The sequence below is a fragment of the Oncorhynchus nerka genome, linkage group LG15 (assembly GCF_034236695.1).
Source record: "Oncorhynchus nerka isolate Pitt River linkage group LG15, Oner_Uvic_2.0, whole genome shotgun sequence".
In the NCBI taxonomy this organism is placed as follows: Eukaryota; Metazoa; Chordata; class Actinopteri; order Salmoniformes; family Salmonidae; genus Oncorhynchus; species Oncorhynchus nerka.
This window is the reverse complement of record NC_088410.1, coordinates 42964222-42983911: the sequence shown is the minus strand read 5'-3', so window position 1 is coordinate 42983911 and position 19690 is coordinate 42964222. Positions and strand designations below refer to the sequence as shown.

The 19690-nt window shown below is 45.1% G+C and overlaps 1 protein-coding gene across 2 annotated transcripts in view; it reads right to left on the bottom strand.

Annotated features, from left to right (window-relative positions):
- rad54l2 (RAD54 like 2) overlaps positions 1 to 19690 on the bottom strand; it is a 35832-nt gene that overhangs the window by 14732 nt on the left and 1410 nt on the right. For both annotated transcript variants that reach the window (XM_029682397.2, XM_029682396.2), the window contains exons 2-12: positions 13267 to 13471; positions 11439 to 11856; positions 9716 to 9849; positions 8447 to 8629; positions 7264 to 7493; positions 6527 to 6709; positions 6201 to 6334; positions 5884 to 6080; positions 5028 to 5370; positions 4487 to 4664; positions 3864 to 4088 (exon numbers count right to left, since the gene is read on the bottom strand). In XM_029682397.2, the coding sequence (XP_029538257.1) occupies positions 3864 to 4088; positions 4487 to 4664; positions 5028 to 5370; positions 5884 to 6080; positions 6201 to 6334; positions 6527 to 6709; positions 7264 to 7493; positions 8447 to 8629; positions 9716 to 9849; positions 11439 to 11856; positions 13267 to 13417 (2376 nt within the window). In that variant the 5' untranslated portion in view covers positions 13418 to 13471. The remainder of the gene's footprint in view (positions 1 to 3863; positions 4089 to 4486; positions 4665 to 5027; positions 5371 to 5883; positions 6081 to 6200; positions 6335 to 6526; positions 6710 to 7263; positions 7494 to 8446; positions 8630 to 9715; positions 9850 to 11438; positions 11857 to 13266; positions 13472 to 19690) is intronic.

Here is a 19690-nt window from a genome sequence, read left to right as displayed (position 1 = left end):
CAAGCGCAAATGTTCCATTAGCAGGAAAACACCAATCTCAAAAGTGCACACAAATACAATTACGCATGTAATACTTTTATTAAAGGTGTATTTTTAATGGTGAAAATTATCATCCCCAAACTTGAAACCAGTGGTGTAAAGTACTTAAGTAAAAATACTTTAAAGTACTACATAACTCATTTTTGGGCTATCTGTACTTTACTATTTCTATTTTTGACAACTTTTACTTTTAATTCACTACATTCCCAAAGAAAATAAATGTACTTTTTACTCCATACATTCCCTGACACCCAAAAGTACTCGTTACATTTTGAATGCTTAGCAGGTCAGGAAAATGGTCCAATTCACACACTTATCAAGAGAACATCCCTGGTCATCCCTACTGCCTCTGATCTGGCAGACTCACTTAACACACATGCTTCATTTGTAAGCGTTGGAGTTTGCCTCTGGCTATCTGTAAATTTAACGTTATTGACCTTATTCTTTCTTTAAATTTAAAAAAGAAAATGGTGCTGTGTTTGCTTAATATAAGGAATTTGAAATTATTTATACTTTTGATAGTTAATACTTAAATCCAAATACTTTTAGACTTTTACTCAAGTGATATTTTACTGGGTGACTTTCACTCGAGTCATTTTCTATTAGGGAATCTTTGCTTTTACTCAAGTAATGACAATAGGGTACTTTTTCCACCACTGCTTGAAACTCAATCGCTGCATATGTAGTGGTTCCTCCTTCAAACGTTGCAGCGTACTGCGGCGCAGCTTGCATGGTGCCGCAGAATTCTATGGCAGGTGATTTAAGTGTGAACCACTGGTACTATTAATGCTAGTTAGTGCTAGTTTGACCACCAAAAGGCCTCTTTGAGAAGCATTTGGTAGTCTTCAATAAATGGCTGTACTAGAGACCGGGGTTCAATTCCCCGATGGGGAGGAAGGAGTAGGCTGTCCTTGTAAATAAAAACAAATTCTTAACTGACTTGTCTCGTTAAATAAATCCTATTGCTTTGAACTGCAATATGCTCTATTTATAAATAAGACCTACACCACATTACTCAACACTAGTGAGGCTCATGTCGCCAACAGTAGGCCTACAGTATATCGAAAAACACGACGTGACTCTCTGCCAATAATTAGGGGATATTTCTGTAATTCAGTGGTAATTCAGTGATATTTATTCCCATAGTAATTCGTTATGGATCAAGAACTAAAAAAACATTGACATTTTGAAAGAGTATTTTTATAATTTTATTAATGAACTCATAAAGATGCCATTATTAGTTACGTTGTTTTAGTTTGTACCTGCAGACTAGTACTAAGAACAGAACAGCGGGAACGTTTCACTAGTCAGCGTCATTATTAGTGCAATGCCCCTTAAAGTGTGGCAGGATGGGGCCAAGGGTATTAAACCAGCATCTCGTAGCAACACAGCTTGCAGTACTTTGCAGTGTCTTATAGACCCATTGCGCCACTCAGGCTCTGTACAACGTGAACGGTCGGAAGTGACATAGTGCTACAGTAAGAGCAAAATAATCCTAACAAAATAAAAGAGTAACAACCTTACTGTAAGAACAGTTTTAGTAAGAAATATTGAGGTCGAGCACAATTATCAGTTTCTATTTAGGTTTATGTCACCCATTCATTGTCAGTCAGTGACACAGTAGGACCCAAAACGCATAATCAGTGCCCCCCTTGAGCTGGTCTGGAGGAATGAAGTGGTGACGCAGGGTACCATACTAAACGCAGGGTACCGTACTAAACCACGAATTACCTCTAAGTCCCACGGCGTAATCTCGCAACTTTTAAAAGGAGGAACCACTGTATGCCAGTTAGGCTCTATACCCGTTAAGAAGTTATTTGGCCACTTTAGTTGTGATACAAACCTGATCAAAACATATAGGCTTATGGGTTAGGCTACATGAGGTGTGATACAAACCTGATCAAAACATATAGGCCTATGGGTTAGGATACATGAGGTGTGATACAAACCTGATCAAAACATATAGGCTTATGGGTTAGGCTACATGAGGTGTGATACAAACCTGATCAAAACATATAGGCCTATGGGTTAGGCTACATGAGGTGTGATACAAACCTGATCAAAACATATAGGCCTATGGGTTAGGATACATGAGGTGTGATACAAACCTGATCAAAACATATAGGCCTATGGGTTAGGATACATGAGGTGTGATACAAACCTGATCAAAACATATAGGCCTATGGGTTAGGATACATGAGGTGTGATACAAACCTAATCAAAACATATAGGCCTATGGGTTAGGATACATGAGGTGTGATACAAACCTGATCAAAACATATAGGCCTATGGGTTAGGATACATGAGGTGTGATACAAACCTGATCAAAACATATAGGCCTATGGGTTAGGATACATGAGGTGTGATACAAACCTAATCAAAACATATAGGCCTATGGGTTAGGATACATGAGGTGTGATACAAACCTGATCAAAACATATAGGCCTATGGGTTAGGATACATGAGGTGTGATACAAACCTGATCAAAACATATAGGCCTATGGGTTAGGATACATGAGGTGTGATACAAACCTGATCAAAACATATAGGCCTATGGGTTAGGATACATGAGGTGTGATACAAACCTAATCAAAACATATAGGCCTATGGGTTAGGATACATGAGGTGTGATACAAACCTGATCAAAACATATAGGCCTATGGGTTAGGATACATGAGGTGTGATACAAACCTGATCAAAACATATAGGCCTATGGGTTAGGATACATGAGGTGTGATACAAACCTGATCAAAACATATAGGCCTATGGGTTAGGATACATGAGGTGTGATACAAACCTGATCAAAACATATAGGCCTATGGGTTAGGATACATGAGGTGTGATACAAACCTGATCAAAACATATAGGCCTATGGGTTAGGATACATGAGGTGTGATACAAACCTGATCAAAACATATAGGCCTATGGGTTAGGATACATGAGGTGTGATACAAACCTGATCAAAACATATAGGCCTATGGGTTAGGATACATGAGGTGTGATACAAACCTGATCAAAACATATAGGCCTATGGGTTAGGCTACATGAGGTGTGCGACTAAGATTTGAAAAAGGTCGCAAAAAATAAAATAAAAACATGCACTGTTTGCCTTAAGCTGGGCATCATCGAAAGGGATAATATATAAATAATAGTGATAGGCTAATATTGTCACTCATTCTTGATTTAATCTTGTCTTTACATATACTAAATAATATGTGTGAAATTTGTTTTGATTTATAATGTCTCATTATCATGCACCGGGCTCGAAACAGGGGCAGCGGGGGGAAATAGGAATCTATGCACTTAAATAGTGAATGGAGGACGCTTCTCCCACGGTTCATTTTCATGCCAGCCTGGTAGGCTATAATCCTGTTTTTAAAGAGAAGCAATGTGCTTAATATTAGGAAGGCTGAGAAATAAATATAGTAGGCCTAAACTATAGAAAGCTGATGGGGTCCTCCTCTTTTTAATAGTGGCCATCCCTCTGTTTTCTCCCACAATTGCATAGCCTATAGAAAGGTTGCGCAACATGAGCACATGGGCTCTCATGAAGTGTTTGATTTGATGACTCGTGACCGCTGGTGTGGCGTAAATACAATCAAAGTAACAGCCCTACGTTAGAATCCCCACAGTGGAAATTCATGCAATAATTTTGCAATAATGGTGTTATTTTTTCATTTTTCCCAACACTAAGGTAGCCTGGTTTAACTAGACACAGCAACGTTCGACCAGGCTAACTCAGGAGAAGTACCTGACAAAATTCCAGCCAACCAACCAGCGGGTGGGTTGGGAGGACAGAGACAGAGAGAGGTGTCAAGGCGTACCCATTCGTAGGTGATGACCTGATTGGCTCTCTCCTGGATGGGGTTGAGCGGGGGCAGGGTGATGTTGGACCGGCTGTTGGCCGAGTCGGCCGCTTTGGCCTTCAGGCCAGCGCCAGGGCAGCGGGGGTTGGTGGCCGCCGTGATGTCATCCAAGTCCAAATCCTGCTCGTTGGCCAGGTTCTCCTTTTGAAGGGTCTCATAGAGCACGTCAGGGTGGTTCCAGATCTACACACACACACACACACGATTAATGAACAGACTACAATAATGTTACTCTGGTCCAGGTGTCAAGAGTAGGCTGATTAGCCTGACTGCTTTAAAAGGGACAGTTCACCCAAATTACATATTGGTTTCCTTATCCTGTAAGCAGTCTATGGACAAGCTATGACAGCAATCCATGCTTCGGTTTTGTTTACCTGGCCACTGTCTCCAAATGCTAACTTTTTAGAATTTGTAGCACAAATCCAATACAAGACAATATCCCCAGAATTAGCATTTGTCCCTGCGTTTCATCTCCAAATCATCCGAAATTGTGTAGCTGCTGTTGCCTGGCTCTCTGTGTGTCTGTCTGTCTGTCTGCCTGCCTAACCCCACAAGCACCAGTGAAGTCATCTCAGACTAACCTTGCAGCAGACGCAGAAGGCCTTCAGCGGGTTGAGGCCCAGCCAGCCGCTGTTACCTGCCTCTCTGAAGCGGTCCATAAACTCAGCGTAAAGGGCCCTCTGCAGGGGCGACAGGCGCACCATGATCACGTGCTCGTCCTTGGAGGGCAGCTGGTCCCTCAGCACGTCGTGGCCTCGCCTGGGACAGACACGGAAGAAACAATCCGCAAAGATCAGCTTAGTACTAGTACGTATACCTAGACAATTCAAAGAGCTATAGGAGAGAGTAGGGGCTAGGGGTTGATTTGGGATTGGGGATGATGCCTGGGTCACCCAAAATCTTCTCCCTAAACACCAGTAAGGCTGTTCTCTGCTCTTGAGTAATGCGATAATGGGTTGTATATGTATGACCCTCGATACATATGGCTACTGGACAACTTGAGATCAGGATTTTGGTTAAGTCAGGGGAAAGGGTTGTGCAAATAATATGTGAATGGAGGATAATGTGAGCAAAGTGGGAATTCTTGATCAAGTCAGGAGAAATCCCATCTGTGGAACTTACCTCTGGACGAACCCCTCCAGCAGGCTATGCAGCACGTGGCTTCTGTATCTCATCAACCTGGCGTCCTGTGGCGTGCTGTCCACACACTGCCCGTTCAGAATGGGCCTCTCGAACATGTTACTGAACTCCTGCCTGGTGCCCAGGAAGTCAGGCCTGACAAAGTCCACCATGCACCAGTACTCTATCAGGTTGTTCTGGAGGGGGTAGCCCGTTAGGACCACGCGTCGCCTGGAGCGAATGTTCTTCAGGGCCTGCGAGGTGCTGGCGTGGTAGTTCTTGATGCGGTGGCCCTCGTCACAGATCACCACGTCTGGACCGGGCCTGGCCAGCGCCTTCTCGATACCTGGGTGGGTAGGTGGAGAGAGCGCAAAACACAGGTTGAGGAAATGTATGGAGGAGTAGAGAGAGAGTGTATGTGTGTGTAGGTGTGTGAGAAAGGAGAGAGTAAACACAGCTTACGGGAATGCCTGATGATGTCACTGATGTCTAATGCACTATCAGTAGTGATTAATACCATCATTTTCATTTACTATGATGTTATTGATGTGCAGAAAATACATCAGCCTTGGAATTTGAATAATGGTAATTTATGCAGATATCGATAACGCATTATTCTCCAACATCAACTCTCTATACTCTATTGTTTCATCGTTATACTGGTACGCAATTTCTCATTTTCAATGGATCAGGGGTTTCTTGTAGGAGTTCTGATCTAGGATCAGATTTGCCTTCTAGATCACTATGAATAATATTAGATGGACAGGTGGGACCTGATCCTAGATCAGCACTTCTACTCAGACGACTACGGCCCTAGATCCACCTACAGCGGGCCACGCAGCGACCTCTAACCCCTGACCTTTCATGAGCTCCTGCTGCCTGTCCTCTTCGTCCAGGTCGATGATGACGGGTCCCTGGGGCTTCTTGGACTTCCTCTTCCTGCCCGTCACAAAGCTCTTCTTCAGGGACAACAGGCGGTACATCTCATAACCCATCAGGAGCACGCCACCGTCACGTGACCACTCCTCCACTACCTTAGCCCGGGCCACCGTGGTTCTGTAGGGCGCACACACACATCAAAATTGGTAAACACGCACACATACTAGTTAGTGTGTTTTGTGTTATGGATATAACACACACAAGTGTTAGCTAGCTCTACTATATAATGTTACGTACTTGTGCTCGTCATTGAGGATGTGGACTCTGAAGGTGCGTCCTGCGACTGCGGCAGGGTCACTATCAGGGGGCAGGGCCTCTTGTGATGGGAGCCACAGGTTAAACTCTGCCAACCAGTTCTGGAGCGTGTTCACCTGGGGGAGAGAGAGAGAAAAAGCTAGATAGATGTATGCATACACACACACACACAAGACAGACAGCGATACCGACAGACACAGGAGATGCACAGAGAGCAGAGAGAGAGAGAAAGGAAGAGGGACAAAGAGAAACACACACACACTCACTCAAAGCACACACACAACCACTCTCCCTATCGGTGAACTCACAGGGACGATGGCCAGTACGGTGTGGGCCCCGGTGTGTCGCAGCAGGATATCTATGAAGGAGATGACCTGCAGGGTCTTACCCAGGCCCATGCTGTGGGCCAGGATACAGCCAAACCCGCTGCTGCCCTTGTAGCGCTCCAGAGACTCCACCAGGTTGTCATAGAGGAACCGGATCCCACCAACCTGGGAGGGAGGGGAAAGAGAGATGGAAAGCAACGGGTGAGAGCGAGAGGTGAATCAAGAGCCGAGTGAAGAGGAGATCGGCGATGGAAAAAGTGAATGGTGTCACGTCTGAACTATCTTCATACGTGTACGGTAGAGTACACCTTGGCCTCCGCGTTTCACGGTGCAGGGTAAGGGCTAACAGGCATGCTACACTGGCCGTGTTACTTTTGCAGAGCGGGAGACGCTCCCCCCGAAAAATGGCAATGAAGCCTAAGCGTAAAATTACACCAGTTCTTTTTTTCACAAATTCGATACTTGGCTCACGCCCCGAGACCACCTTGACAAAGTGGTTCACGCTCTGCTCCCGCCGGCCAAAGTCACGCGTCCACTGCAGCAGCTAGAAGACTAGGAACGGTTTCCCAGACATGGCTTGACGTTAGTCATCGACTTAAAAACACTTTCAATGGAGATTAACCAGTGAAAAGGTAGGTTTTTTAAATCCAGGACTAGGCTTAATCTGTGTACGGGAAATTGGACCGTAGTGATGGCCCAGTGGAGCTCCCCTGTACTACCTGGTGAGGTTTGACTGCACGAGCCAGCTGTGGGACGAGGTACAGGTCTTCCTCCTCCGCTGGGTGGTTGATGTTGACCAGGACCCTCCCCTGGGCGTCTGGTTGGTTGAGTGAGTCGTTGATGTGCGCTCCGCTGCTCTCCTCCGTGCCCCCCGCACCTTCATCCTCATTGGCCGATTCGCTGCTGATCGGCAGTGTGTCGTCGTCCCCAGAGCTCAGCTCGATCACGTCTGGGTTGGGGAAGAATTTGATTTGATTAGATGTATTTATTTATTTTTGGGTAAAAAACAAACAGTTAAAAATGTAAAAAGTGAAAGCTTTATAAACACACTTATTTCCAATGTAGAGAAGGCTTGGTCCAGAGCAGGGGAATGTATATCTATCTATTCATGACATTAAGTGTTCATAACCTGACAGCTAAATATGACATTATGACTCACATATATTATTAAGTAATTATGAGGTCTGTGCTCCCTCTAGATACAGCATTTTTAGTACTAACCAAGAACTGTGTTTATGTTCCTGTTTGTCTAACCACGGCTCCTTATAACTAGGTTTTACCTAGAATGTCTGGCTCTAAGCCTGTAGTGTAGATAGTAGGGTTGTCACAATACCTGTATCACTATACTCAGAAGTAGCATGGCAAGGAATCAATAAAATAAGAAGCAGACTTCGTTTCTCAAGGAAACACACAGCCTTGTGTCGTCACCCAGAGTCATATTTGTTCATTTCCCAAGCTATTAGCACACAAAACATGTCACTGGGATAGTTTGGGATTTTGGCAATGAGGACCGTTATCTACTTCCCCAGGGTCAGATAAACCTGTGGATACCATTTTGGTTTGAAAGAAGTCGCTAGGGTTAGCGCCATTGCTAACTAGTGTTAGCACAATGACAAAGTCTATGGGAACAGCTAGCATGCTAGCTGTTCCTGTAGACTTCCAAAACGACCTCTAACATTCACACTGGATGAAGATACATACATGGTATCCACAAGTTAATCTGACTACGGGGAAGTAGATGAAGGGCCTCACTACCCCTTTTAAAAAGGACCAAATAGTGAAGTCTGCTTTGTGTTTTTGCCATGGAAATTCGAGTATCGTGATAGTGGTAACGTGACAACCCTACTAGACAGAGGGTGATGGTTGTTCCCTCCGTTTTAGCAGTCCTTCTACTGGTCTTACCGTCTCTGATAGTGGGTGTGATAGCGGGGATAGCTGGTGGCTTGGCGTCCTCCTCCTCCTCCTCCTCTCCACTGCTGTCGCTGCTGTCCAGGCAGATTACATCCTGCCTGGCTAGGAAAGCAGCCTCTAACGACCCCTGGCCCTGAAACTCCTCCTCTCCAGGCCTCCCTGACACCGCTTCCACTGGAGGAGAGGGGGAGATGAGAGATAGCGCACCGACCATTGTTGCTATTTTTTACCTTTGACAACGTAAGGGATTTAACGTTCCATGTGAATAAAGTCAGAGAGAGAGACAGAGAGAGAGACATGCAAAGACAGGAAATAAGTAAGAGGTTAGAAAAATAAATCTCCCTCGACCATCGGGTGGAAGAATTAGGGCTCTATAAAATCTGCGTTGTGGAGAACGCAGCCGGAATCCATACATTAAAACTTTATTCAACCATATTAAAACATTTATTGAACTCGGTAGGAAATCAACTGAATATATTCAGCGTATTAGAAAAGTAATTAATTTGCCCAAATGAATCATAAGACATTAACAAAATGCATCAATGATTCATATTTTCCTGCAACTTTTGGAAACGGCACAGGAATGCAGTCAGCGATTAGAGAACCTGTCAGAGGTGATGCTGATGACAGTCATCTTCTAGTAGAGATGGAATGGATTTCCCAAAAACATTCTCAACTAAATGTTAACTACAAAGTAGACTATGTTTTAATTTTAATGGTCAAAAGAGCAGTTTCTCAAGAAATCATTTTGCCAGGACTGTATGGGAGTGGTCTGAGCGAGGAGGGGGAAACTAAAAACAAGCTGTTATTGGCAGAGAGGTTTGGAAGTCTTCTAATTCACAAACTCTGCCATCACATGAGAACTATAGAAACGTTGCTAACCAAACAATGGCCTCTCTGCTGGTGCACAATTTAATTAAAGCGTCACTACATCCGAAAATCTGAATTTCTTAGTGGTCTCCTGATGTGGTTTAAGCAGTGTTGTGGATTTACAACATCCAATTGGGTTGTTTTTCTATATATATAAAAAAGTCTGATTTTGAGAGAAAAAAATATGAACATTTGAAAAAACTTGAACCTGGAAAAACAAAATAGAGAAAAATGGAATTTGGGAAAAAAATTCAACGGAATCAGGCCAAAAAAAAAAAGTTGTAATATTTTATAGGGCCCTACAGAATCCTTTGTATGACAAACCACGAAATGGAGAACCTCTATGACAGTCAGTGTCCAGAGGGCTTCAGGCTGGAATAGGACTCTCACCTGCTGGAGAAAACTCTTGGACGGGTGGTGCCATGAAGTCCTTCCTCTGCTGCTCCAGACGCCTCAGCCTCTCTAACTCCTCCTGCTGGGCTGCTTTGGTCACTGCCTCCATCTGGTGCTCCTTCAGCAGCGTCCTGTTGGGAGGAGAGGAAGATGGGTTAGAGGAGAGGAGAATGGGTTAGAGGAGGAGGACAGGAGGAGGGCGTTAGAGGAGGACAGGGGGGTGGCGTTAGAGGAGGACAGGGGGAGGGCGTTAGAGGAGGACAGGGGGAGGGCGTTAGAGGAGGACAGGGGAGGGCGTTAGAGGAGGACGTTAGAAGAGGACGTTAGAGGAGGGCGTTAGAGGAGGACAGGGGAGGGCGTTAGAGGAGGACAGGGGAGGGCGTTAGAGGAGGACAGGGGAGGGCGTTAGAGGAGAGAAGGAGGACAGGGGGATGGGTTAGAGGAGAGGAGGAGAGAACAGGGGGATGGGTTAGAGGAGAGGAGGAGAGAACAGGGGATGGTTAGAGGAGGACAGGGGGAGGGCGTTAGAGGAGAGAAGGAGGACAGGGGGATGGGTTAGAGGAGAGGAGGAGAGAATAGGGGGATGGGTTAGAGGAGAGGAGGAGAGAACAGGGGGATGGGTTAGAGGAGGACAGGGGGCAGGCGTTAGAGGAGAGAAGGAGGACAAGGGGAGGGCGTTAGAGGAGAGGGGGACAGGTTAGAGGAGGACAGGGGGAGGGCGTTAGAGGAGAGAAGGAGGACAAGGGGAGGGCGTTAGAGGAGAGGGGGACAGGGGGATGGGTTAGAGGAGAGGGGGACAGGGGGATGGGTTAGAGGAGGACAGGGGGAGGGCGTTAGAGGAGAGAAGGAGGACAAGGGGAGGGCGTTAGAGGAGAGGGGGACAGGGGGATGGGTTAGAGGAGGACAGGGGAGGGCGTTAGAGGAGAGAAGGAGGACAAGGGGAGGGCGTTAGAGGAGAGGGGGACAGGGGGATGGGTTAGAGGAGGACAGGGGGAGGGCGTTAGAGGAGAGAAGGAGGACAAGGGGAGGGCGTTAGAGGAGAGGGGGACAGGGGGATGGGTTAGAGGAGGACAGGGGGAGGGCGTTAGAGGAGAGAAGGAGGACAAGGGGAGGGCGTTAGAGGAGAGGGGGACAGGGGGATGGGTTAGAGGAGAGGAGGAGAGGTGGACGGGTTAGAGAAGAGAAAGAGAGAACAGGGGGATGGGTTAGAGGAGGACAGGGGGCGGGCGTTAGAGGAGAGAAGGAGGACAAGGGGAGGGCGTTAGAGGAGAGGGGGACAGTGGGATGGGTTAGAGGAGGACAGGGGGAGGGCGTTAGAGGAGAGAAGGAGGACAAGGGGAGGGCGTTAGAGGAGAGGGGAACAGGGGGATGGGTTAGAGGAGGACAGGGGGAGGGCGTTAGAGGAGAGAAGGAGGACAAGGGGAGGGCGTTAGAGGAGAGGGGGACAGGGGGATGGGTTAGAGGAGAGGAGGAGAGGTGGACGGGTTAGAGAAGAGAAAGAGAGAACAGGGGGATGGGTTAGAGGAGGACAGGGGAGGGCGTTAGAGGAGAGAAGGAGGACAAGGGGAGGGCGTTAGAGGAGAGAGGGGGACAGGGGGATGGGTTAGAGGAGAGGAGGAGATGTGGACGGGTTAGAGAAGAGAAAGAGAGAACAGGGGGATGGGTTAGAGGAGATAGGGTGGTTTCAATCCCTTGTTATCAAACAGATGAGTGTACCTACCTGATGTTCTTCCTCATGTGTACCGTCTTCGAGGGTTTAGCAGGCTTAGGCTCCTTAGACTTAGAGGTTCTCGGTTTCTTCTTTTTGCCAACTGAGGTCTTGTCCTTGCTGGGGGTCTCAGGACAGGACGAAGGGGCCTGGGACTTTGAGGCCCTCGGTTTCTTCTTCTTGCCCGCAGATGGCTTGTCCTGGCTGGGGCTCTCAGGGCGAGAAGGAGGCTGGGAACTGGGGCCAGAGGGGGGCTGGGAGCGAGACTCAGGCCTAGAGTTGGGCCGGGAGGAAGCCCTGGAGGGGGGCTGGGAGGTTGGCTGAGACGGGGGCTCAGAGGGAGTCTTTTCTGAGGGTGAGGTAGCTGAGGGGGAGTCCCTCCCTCCCTGGGTCTCCGTCTCTGTACTGCCCTGGCCACTCTCTGGGCAATCTGTGGGAGAGAGGAGCAGTGAATGACAATCAATCAACTAATTCTAAAGTCCAGGCCTGGGCTTAATCTTTGTCTGGTCAATGAGCTGAAGAATCTCCAATGAACAAGATTCTTAGTTCAGGATCAGGCTTAATGATTTATCAGGGAAACCATCCCTAAATCCTAACTCTTGTATTGTTTACTGGGCCAACTGATCATCTTCTCTATGGTCCATTCATGACCATTACTGTCCGGCCCCAGTCAGACAGACGTGAGTGTCCGGCCCCAGTCAGACTGGCGTTACAGACAGTGTCGGTCCTCCCAAATGGCACCCTATTCCCTTAAATAGTGCATTACGTCTAACCAGTCAAAAGTAGTACACTAGGAATAGGGTGCCATTGGTGACGCATCCAGTGTCTTCATTAGACTCCCCTCCACCCAGGCTGTGTGTGTGTCAGTGGGGCTTGCCCAAGGCTCTGACCCTATGGGCCCTGGTCAATAGAAGTACACTTAATAGGGAATAGGGTGCCATTTGTTGACGCAGCCAGTGTCTTCATTACACTCCCATCCTTCTCGACAGTCATGCCCGAGTGTATGAGAATGAGCGGGGGTTGCCTGGTGTTACCCCTGGCAGCCTCTCACATTCCTGGCATTGAACACGTCGTTTGAGAGGCGCCGCTCAGAGCAGATGCCAGCAGCTCCAGGCTGGAAGTCTCGTTACAGAAGCGGTCATCAAACCCTGACCTGGACTCTCCTACCTGTTGCTCTAACACGCTCAAAACTGGTCCGTCTGGCAACGTGGGCCTTGGCGGATCAGACTCTCTCCGAGTGCCCGGTTCACTGCCCGACTCCCTCCCAAATGGCACCCTGTTCCCTATGTAGTGCACTACTTTTGACCAGGTCCCCTGATGCAGGGCACTACGTAGGGAATAGCGTGCCAGACTTTGTAACTGATTGGTTGACTACATTAGATCGTATTTGAAATACAGACAGCCTATGTTTTGCATCAGACTTGACAAAAAAAAAAAAAAACTAGTTGAATCACTTTTTCTTAGCAGCTGGCAGCTTTGCAACCATTGTTAAACTGAGACTTGGCGATATGACGCTGCCACAAGCAGCAACATGAACTGAGAGTATTGCTGGTGAGAGCAATGCAAAACGATGCACTCGTACACAGTATCTGCACACGTGCACGGTTCCCTCCGCTGCAATGTAAAAGCACGTAACAGCTGCGGCATTACAACAGCGTAGAAGTTTAGCCTGGCGCTTTCAGTTGTCGCGGAAGGCAGCGCAACTCCGCTGTTCACAACGTGCACCCCCGACTTCAAGTCTTTAGAATGAATTAGAACCACTTCTAGAATGTCTTCTGTTCTGAACAAGTACTAATTGTGAGTATTAAGTCGGAGGCAAGACACCAGCCATGTCACTCACCAACTGCATCATCTTCATCATCCCCATCGTTGTCACCCTCATCTTCATCCTCAATCTCCTCCTCCTCCTCTTCCTCTTCCTCTTCCAGATCCTCGTCTTCGCTGTTAACGCTGGGGTCCAGGTCGCTTCCTGAGATGGCCTCTTCAGACATGACGTCCTGCAGGGCTCAGAGAGCATTACCTACACACATAGTCACTGGGAGTACCTGCAATACAATACACATCACTTAAAGCCAGCGGTTAAACAAAGCACAACAAAATGGAAACCCCCTTTAAAAATGGATAGTTCACCTCAGCTAAATCAAGGTAAGGAAACCAATATGTGGCCAATTCCACGGTAACAGAATTACACAGACTCAGATTTGTATGCCAAACAACCATTGATTTCAAAGTTGAACTCCATGCACAAGGACTACTTTACAAAAACACATTTACTGTAAAAACAGTGCAGATACGAAGTTCGGTAACAACATTCCTGCATAATCTCCCTCTGTTTATTACGTGTCCACATTTTCCCAAAAACCTAGGCTAAATCAAGGTAAGGAAACCATATCCCAACCCCATCCCAAAAACGGAAATATCTGCTGCGAATTAAAGATTCAACGATATCTGCAGAAAGAATGGGGTGTCAGCTATGACATACTGAGTTGGAAAAAAATATACATTTTGGTTATTGAACTACATTAAGCAAAGGAAGGAAAGGGGGGATACCTAGTAAGTTGTACAGCAATGCATTCAACTGAAATGTGTCTTCCGCATTTAACCCAACCAAAATGAATTGCATTTAAACCCGGTAACAGAATTACATCATGGGTCCCTGAGCTGTACGATACAGAAACTATGGATATGAATGTCATGGTGATGTACCCTGAAGATGAACACAAAAAGGTGGAAATATGCAATATCCTCCTTTGCATCTTTGGGTATTATTCTACACACATATTTTTATGAGCCCCACCCCAAAACAAGAGGTTGGTCCAGACTGGACCAAATCTGAACCAATCATAGACGTCTATGTTTCTTTATGTTGAACCTGTATTTAACTAGGCAAGTCAGTTAAGAACAAATTCTTATTTACAATGACGGCCGACCCCGGCCAAACCTGGATGACGCTGGGCCAATTGTGTGCCGCCTTATAGGACTCCCAATCACGGCGGGGTGTGATGCAGCCTGGATTCAGGTACTGAACCAGGTTACTGAACCAGGTACTGAACCAGGTTACTGAACCAGGTACTGAACCAGGTTACTGAACCAGGTACTGAACCAGTTACTGAACCAGGTTACTGAACCAGGTACTGAACCAGGTACTGAAGTGACCCCTTTTCAAATCAAATCAAATCACATTTATTTATATAGCCCTTCGTACATCAGCTGATATCTCAAAGTGCTGTACAGAAACCCAGCCTAAAACCCCAAACAGCAAACAATGCAGGTGTAAAAGCACTGAGATGCATTGTCTTAGACCACTGTGCCATTCCGGAGCCCTCAACAAGTTTGGACATCAAAGTACAGCACAGTAGAGCGCAGAAGAGTAGAGTACAGTAAAGTAGAGTTGAGTACAGTAGAGTTCAGCACAGCACAGTACAATACAGAACATAGTGTGCTCAACTTGTGTGTTCTACTGTGTACTGTACTGAACTCTACTGTACAATATTGTACTGTACTCTAATTTTCTTTACTGTACTCCACTGTGCGGTATAACAAAACTCCTGTACCTTTTAGATACTAGAACATGAAAAATGGTTTGGTACTAGAATTCTTGTTACTTTCGGTACTTCTGTCAAATGTGTCTCATGGCTCAAGTCTGTAACAGCGCAGCCGACGTACCCCTTATAGCGCGAGCGCACTGCTCCACTTAGCCTGCATCATGTTAGCTCCCCACTCACGCTGCACAGAAGTTAACACACTTGAATAACGCGACACCGCATTGTGTAACTGTTAATTGCTGTTTGCAAAACAATGTCCATACAGGCTAGTCTGGCTAGAACACTTTTACCATGCAAGACGATACCGGTATCTTCCAGCTTTGTAGGCGAACTATCCTTGCTAGCTTACAGCTGAAGCCAACATCAATTCCCTACCCCAGTACTTTGTCGCAAATCATTACGCTAAATATTCTGACTTCAAAGCTGATCGGCCTCTCACTCACGTCTCTCCCAAAGATGATCTATTGCCTCAGCGAACTGAATAGGGCTCCGACGGGCTGCTCTCCTCTTGCCTTGTGAATGACGTCATTACGAGTTAAAGAGACAACGCTCACTTTTATAAAAAAGAAACTACTTCTATGCGAATGCTGTTGAACAGTACAAGAAATTAAGTCCCAAATTGAAGGGAAACGGATTTTGTCATCTGTAGCCCCATGAAATCAGCCAAAAACAAGCTCAATAACTCAATGCATGCACGCACTCACTCCTGTTGAATATGCATTCACCTGTATTGTGAATAGGCTTAGGCTACATCTTGATTTACCCAGGAGACATACCATTCAAATACAATTATTACCAGTATGTTATGTAGTTAAATTGGTAAAAAACTAAGTCAAATTGATTTGTGTAATTGATTCATTAATGCATACATGGCTGTCTCTGAAAAAAAATATTGGTATTGAACTCAAAAGATGCCCACCGATTGAACAGAGGAGTAGATGAGTTTATCTGTCTGGACCAAATGCCATTCTGTGACTTTGGCTAATATGCATTTTTTTCCTTTCAATGGTATCATTTTGGTATTGAGTATTGTGATACTAATCTGGTATGGAAGTAAAACAATTCTGGTATTGTGACAACACTACTGTACTCTACTGCAGTGTTTCCCAACCCTGGTCCTCCAGTATCCCCAACACTACACATTTGTATCATAACACTGGACAAGCACACCGGATTAAACTTGTCAACTAATCAGCAAGCCTTCCATGAGTTGAATGAGGTGTGTATGTCAAGTGCTACAATGAAACTGTACTGTTGGGGGTACTCGAGGACCAGGGTTGGGAAACACTGCTCCACAACTTGTGAACCCAACTGTGGTTTGTGACTACTATGATTTCCCAATGTAATCAATTCAATTGTCGAAATTCCGCGACAAATTTTTCAGAAATAACATAATTTTGAGTTTTATTCACTCAATTACTAAACAAAATTGATATCAGTAAAAACACTAATTGATAGGGATACCTGTACTTGTTACTTCTGTGAACTTTCATTATCTTCCCTCATGAGGACGTGGGTTTTTGGTAACGGCATTTCAAGGCAGTGTTTCTTAAACTTCCAGAACTAAATATAAGTGTTGATATTAGTTGGCAGGGGGTCTTCAAGTCAACATTATTTTGTTTTGAGCTATTTCTAATACCTTTTAAATACTTTCTTTCTGGTAGTTGTTTTCTAAAACCATTTTTCCATATGTTTGAGCAGAAATCAGTCTGCTTATTCCTCATTTTTAGGATGGAAAACGGTGGAAAAATTTACATATGCCGTGATTTCAAAATATATATAAATAGATTCTTAGCTTTCATTTGATATGAACTTCACATGTTGGTGCTCATGTTTTTTAAAATATTTTTTACATGGAAATGCCCATGTAATTTTGGTGAACTCTCTCTTTCAGCTTGGCAAAGTGGGGAGAGTTTGATCTAGGATATGAAATTACTATGTTGGGTAAAACAGGCTGGTTATTATCATCAATAAATCGATTCATTTTGTACATTCATCATCTATGATAGAGGGATGCATGAAATAGAGCAGTACAGTAAAACAAACTGTCGTTGCTTTACCTTCGTCTTTCCTAAGGCACTCTCAAAGTATCAGAGAAAAAAAGAGGAAAGGGAGCTCTGCGAGTGTGTGTCGAAGTGTGAGTGTGTGAGTATGAGTGAATATGTGTGAGCGAGCGAGGCGGCAAGAGTGTGAGCGAGCTGGCCAATTACATAAGAGCTCAGTTACATAACAGGCATTTGCAACTCAGACAGATTGTGTTAAACAGCAGGATATATAGGCTAACCCAAGACACACAGACTATAGTCGTCGCTCCCGTTTTCTCTCACCTCACATACAAAGGCCTGTACACTGTTCCTTCAGATGGTTATGCAACGACTGTAAGGTCTGAGTGTCACAAACCCCCCCCGCCTCCCACACTGGCAGACAGAGGCTGCGTCCCCATTCTCCCAAGTGGGCACGTCCCTTCAGCCATCGCCTACACCGATCCTATGCTTTTCAATCTGAGGGGGAGATGAGTGCAAGTGCACACTTTTAGGAGAAGGGATGTCGTACCCAATGGCGAATAAACATTTTCTCTCACTGCCTACTGTTCTCCTATTAATAACATACAGTTGAAGTGGTCGGTACATCGGTACATCGTAGATGTCTTCCCAGCTTTTTTGTAACATGTGTGGCGCAGCATTCAGCGTTTTTGTCCTCAAATGGAACTGTAATATACTTTTATTTGTCACCCCCCCCCCCCCCCCCCCAGCCAAGTTTTATCTGTAATATTGGGAAGAGAAACAAGTTCCCAATGGTACCTACGTGGGTTTGTACCATAAATGCTGAAATGTTAGCCAGGTAAACAAAACCAAAGCACGGGTTGTTCTCAGACCTTGTCCTGGTGTTTCCTTTGGAAAAATGTGTAGCAGTGAGGGGAAAAGGTCATTGGAGACTGAGAAGCTGAGCTCTGGTGGCTTACTACTCCAAACTGAATGAAAATGAAATTACGCAGACACCTTTTAAAATATAGTTTCCACCTCCAGAAATGAGTCCAATAATATATTGGTAAAATTAATTTGACATATTGGTCCATGCATATATTACCAGGTATGCTATTAGCAATAAGCATAATCACCCGAGGCCCAACTGATGCAGCATAGTGGCTACAAATAAATACAGTAGGCAACCCCATGCTTCAGCCTATCTGCATTTACCCTATTGGGCTAATCATTAGATAGATCCCAAATTAGGTACTTTAACTAGTTAGCATACTAGTGTTGAAATGTATGTCCCAAAAAACTTAAACACAGTGACTATATGTAGGCCTATCTGGGGTAATATGCCCAATCTGTACTTAAGTCACTCCCCCAAAAAATATTTTGAGGTTGGGTGGCGGTTTACACCAAGGTTGCCGCTGTTAACTCGGGGCCTATTCAGACGTTGAGAAATAAATAAAGTAGGAATGGAAATCTGGAATCCAAGCCAACTATGTAAATAGATAAACTATCTACTATGGGACTATGGGGTAGTCTGATTTTTCTATTAATTCGTTGTTTTGTTTTCAGAGGAAAATTAAAAGTGGACTGTTTTATCATCTTCAGTGCGCCTTGGTAGAAATATTTTTTTCATGTTCCATATTTTTCGGGCATGGTGGCGATTTTGCGATGGCTTGACACCACATAAATGACTGCAGCGGAAAACAGCCTTGTCAGCAGGAGCAGCACCATTTAGTGGTCAGAACCTGGTAATATCAAGATGTAGGATGGGACATAAACCTAAACATTTCAATGACTAATTTCTCTGAACGGGGGGGGGGATGAAGAAACAATAATCTGAGCCGCAGCTCAAACCGGCTGTGCGAATGTGCCATCGTGCATAAATGTATTTTGTCACCCCACACCAAACGCGATCATGACGCGCAAGTTAAAATATCAAAACAAACTCTGAACCAATTACATTAATTTGGGGACAGGTCGAAAAGCATTAAACCTTTATGGCAATTTAGCTAGCTAGCTTGCACTTGCTAGCTAATTTGTCCTATTTAGCTAGCTTGTTGTTGTTAGCAAATTTGTCCTGGGATATAAACATTGAGTTGTTATTTTACCTGAAATGTACAAGGTCCTCTACTCTGACAATTAATCCACACATAAAACGGTCAACCGAATCGTTTCTAGTCATCTCTCTTCCTAGGCTTTTTCTTCTCTTGACTTTATATTGTGATTGGCAACTTTCATAAATTAGGTGCATTACTGCCACCGAACTTGTTTGTCTTTCAGTCACCCACGTGGTATTACCAATGAGGAGAAGGCACATGGGTACCTGCTTCTATAAACCAATGAGGAGATGGGAGAGGCAGGACTTGCAGCGCGATCTGCATCAGAAATAGAACTGACTTCTATTTTAGCCCTTGGCAGCGCAGATGCTCGTTGGTGCAATAATTGAATAATATAGATTTCTATTTTGCGATGCGAGCAGTGTAGTCAGCCTGTAATTACTTATCAGATAGTCGGAACTAGAAGCACAAGCATTTCGCTACACTCGCATTAACATCTGCTAACCATGTGTATGTGACAAATAAAATTTGATTTGAAGATATAGAGAACTGATACTGATGTTGGGTTGGGATTGTTGTGGGGGGTCGTTTGACCATTTCTTTGGATTCCTCATGTCTTAGTCACTGTTAGAAAAAATTATCTCCCCAAATCAGATGTTAGGTACTATATTTATTATATGAAT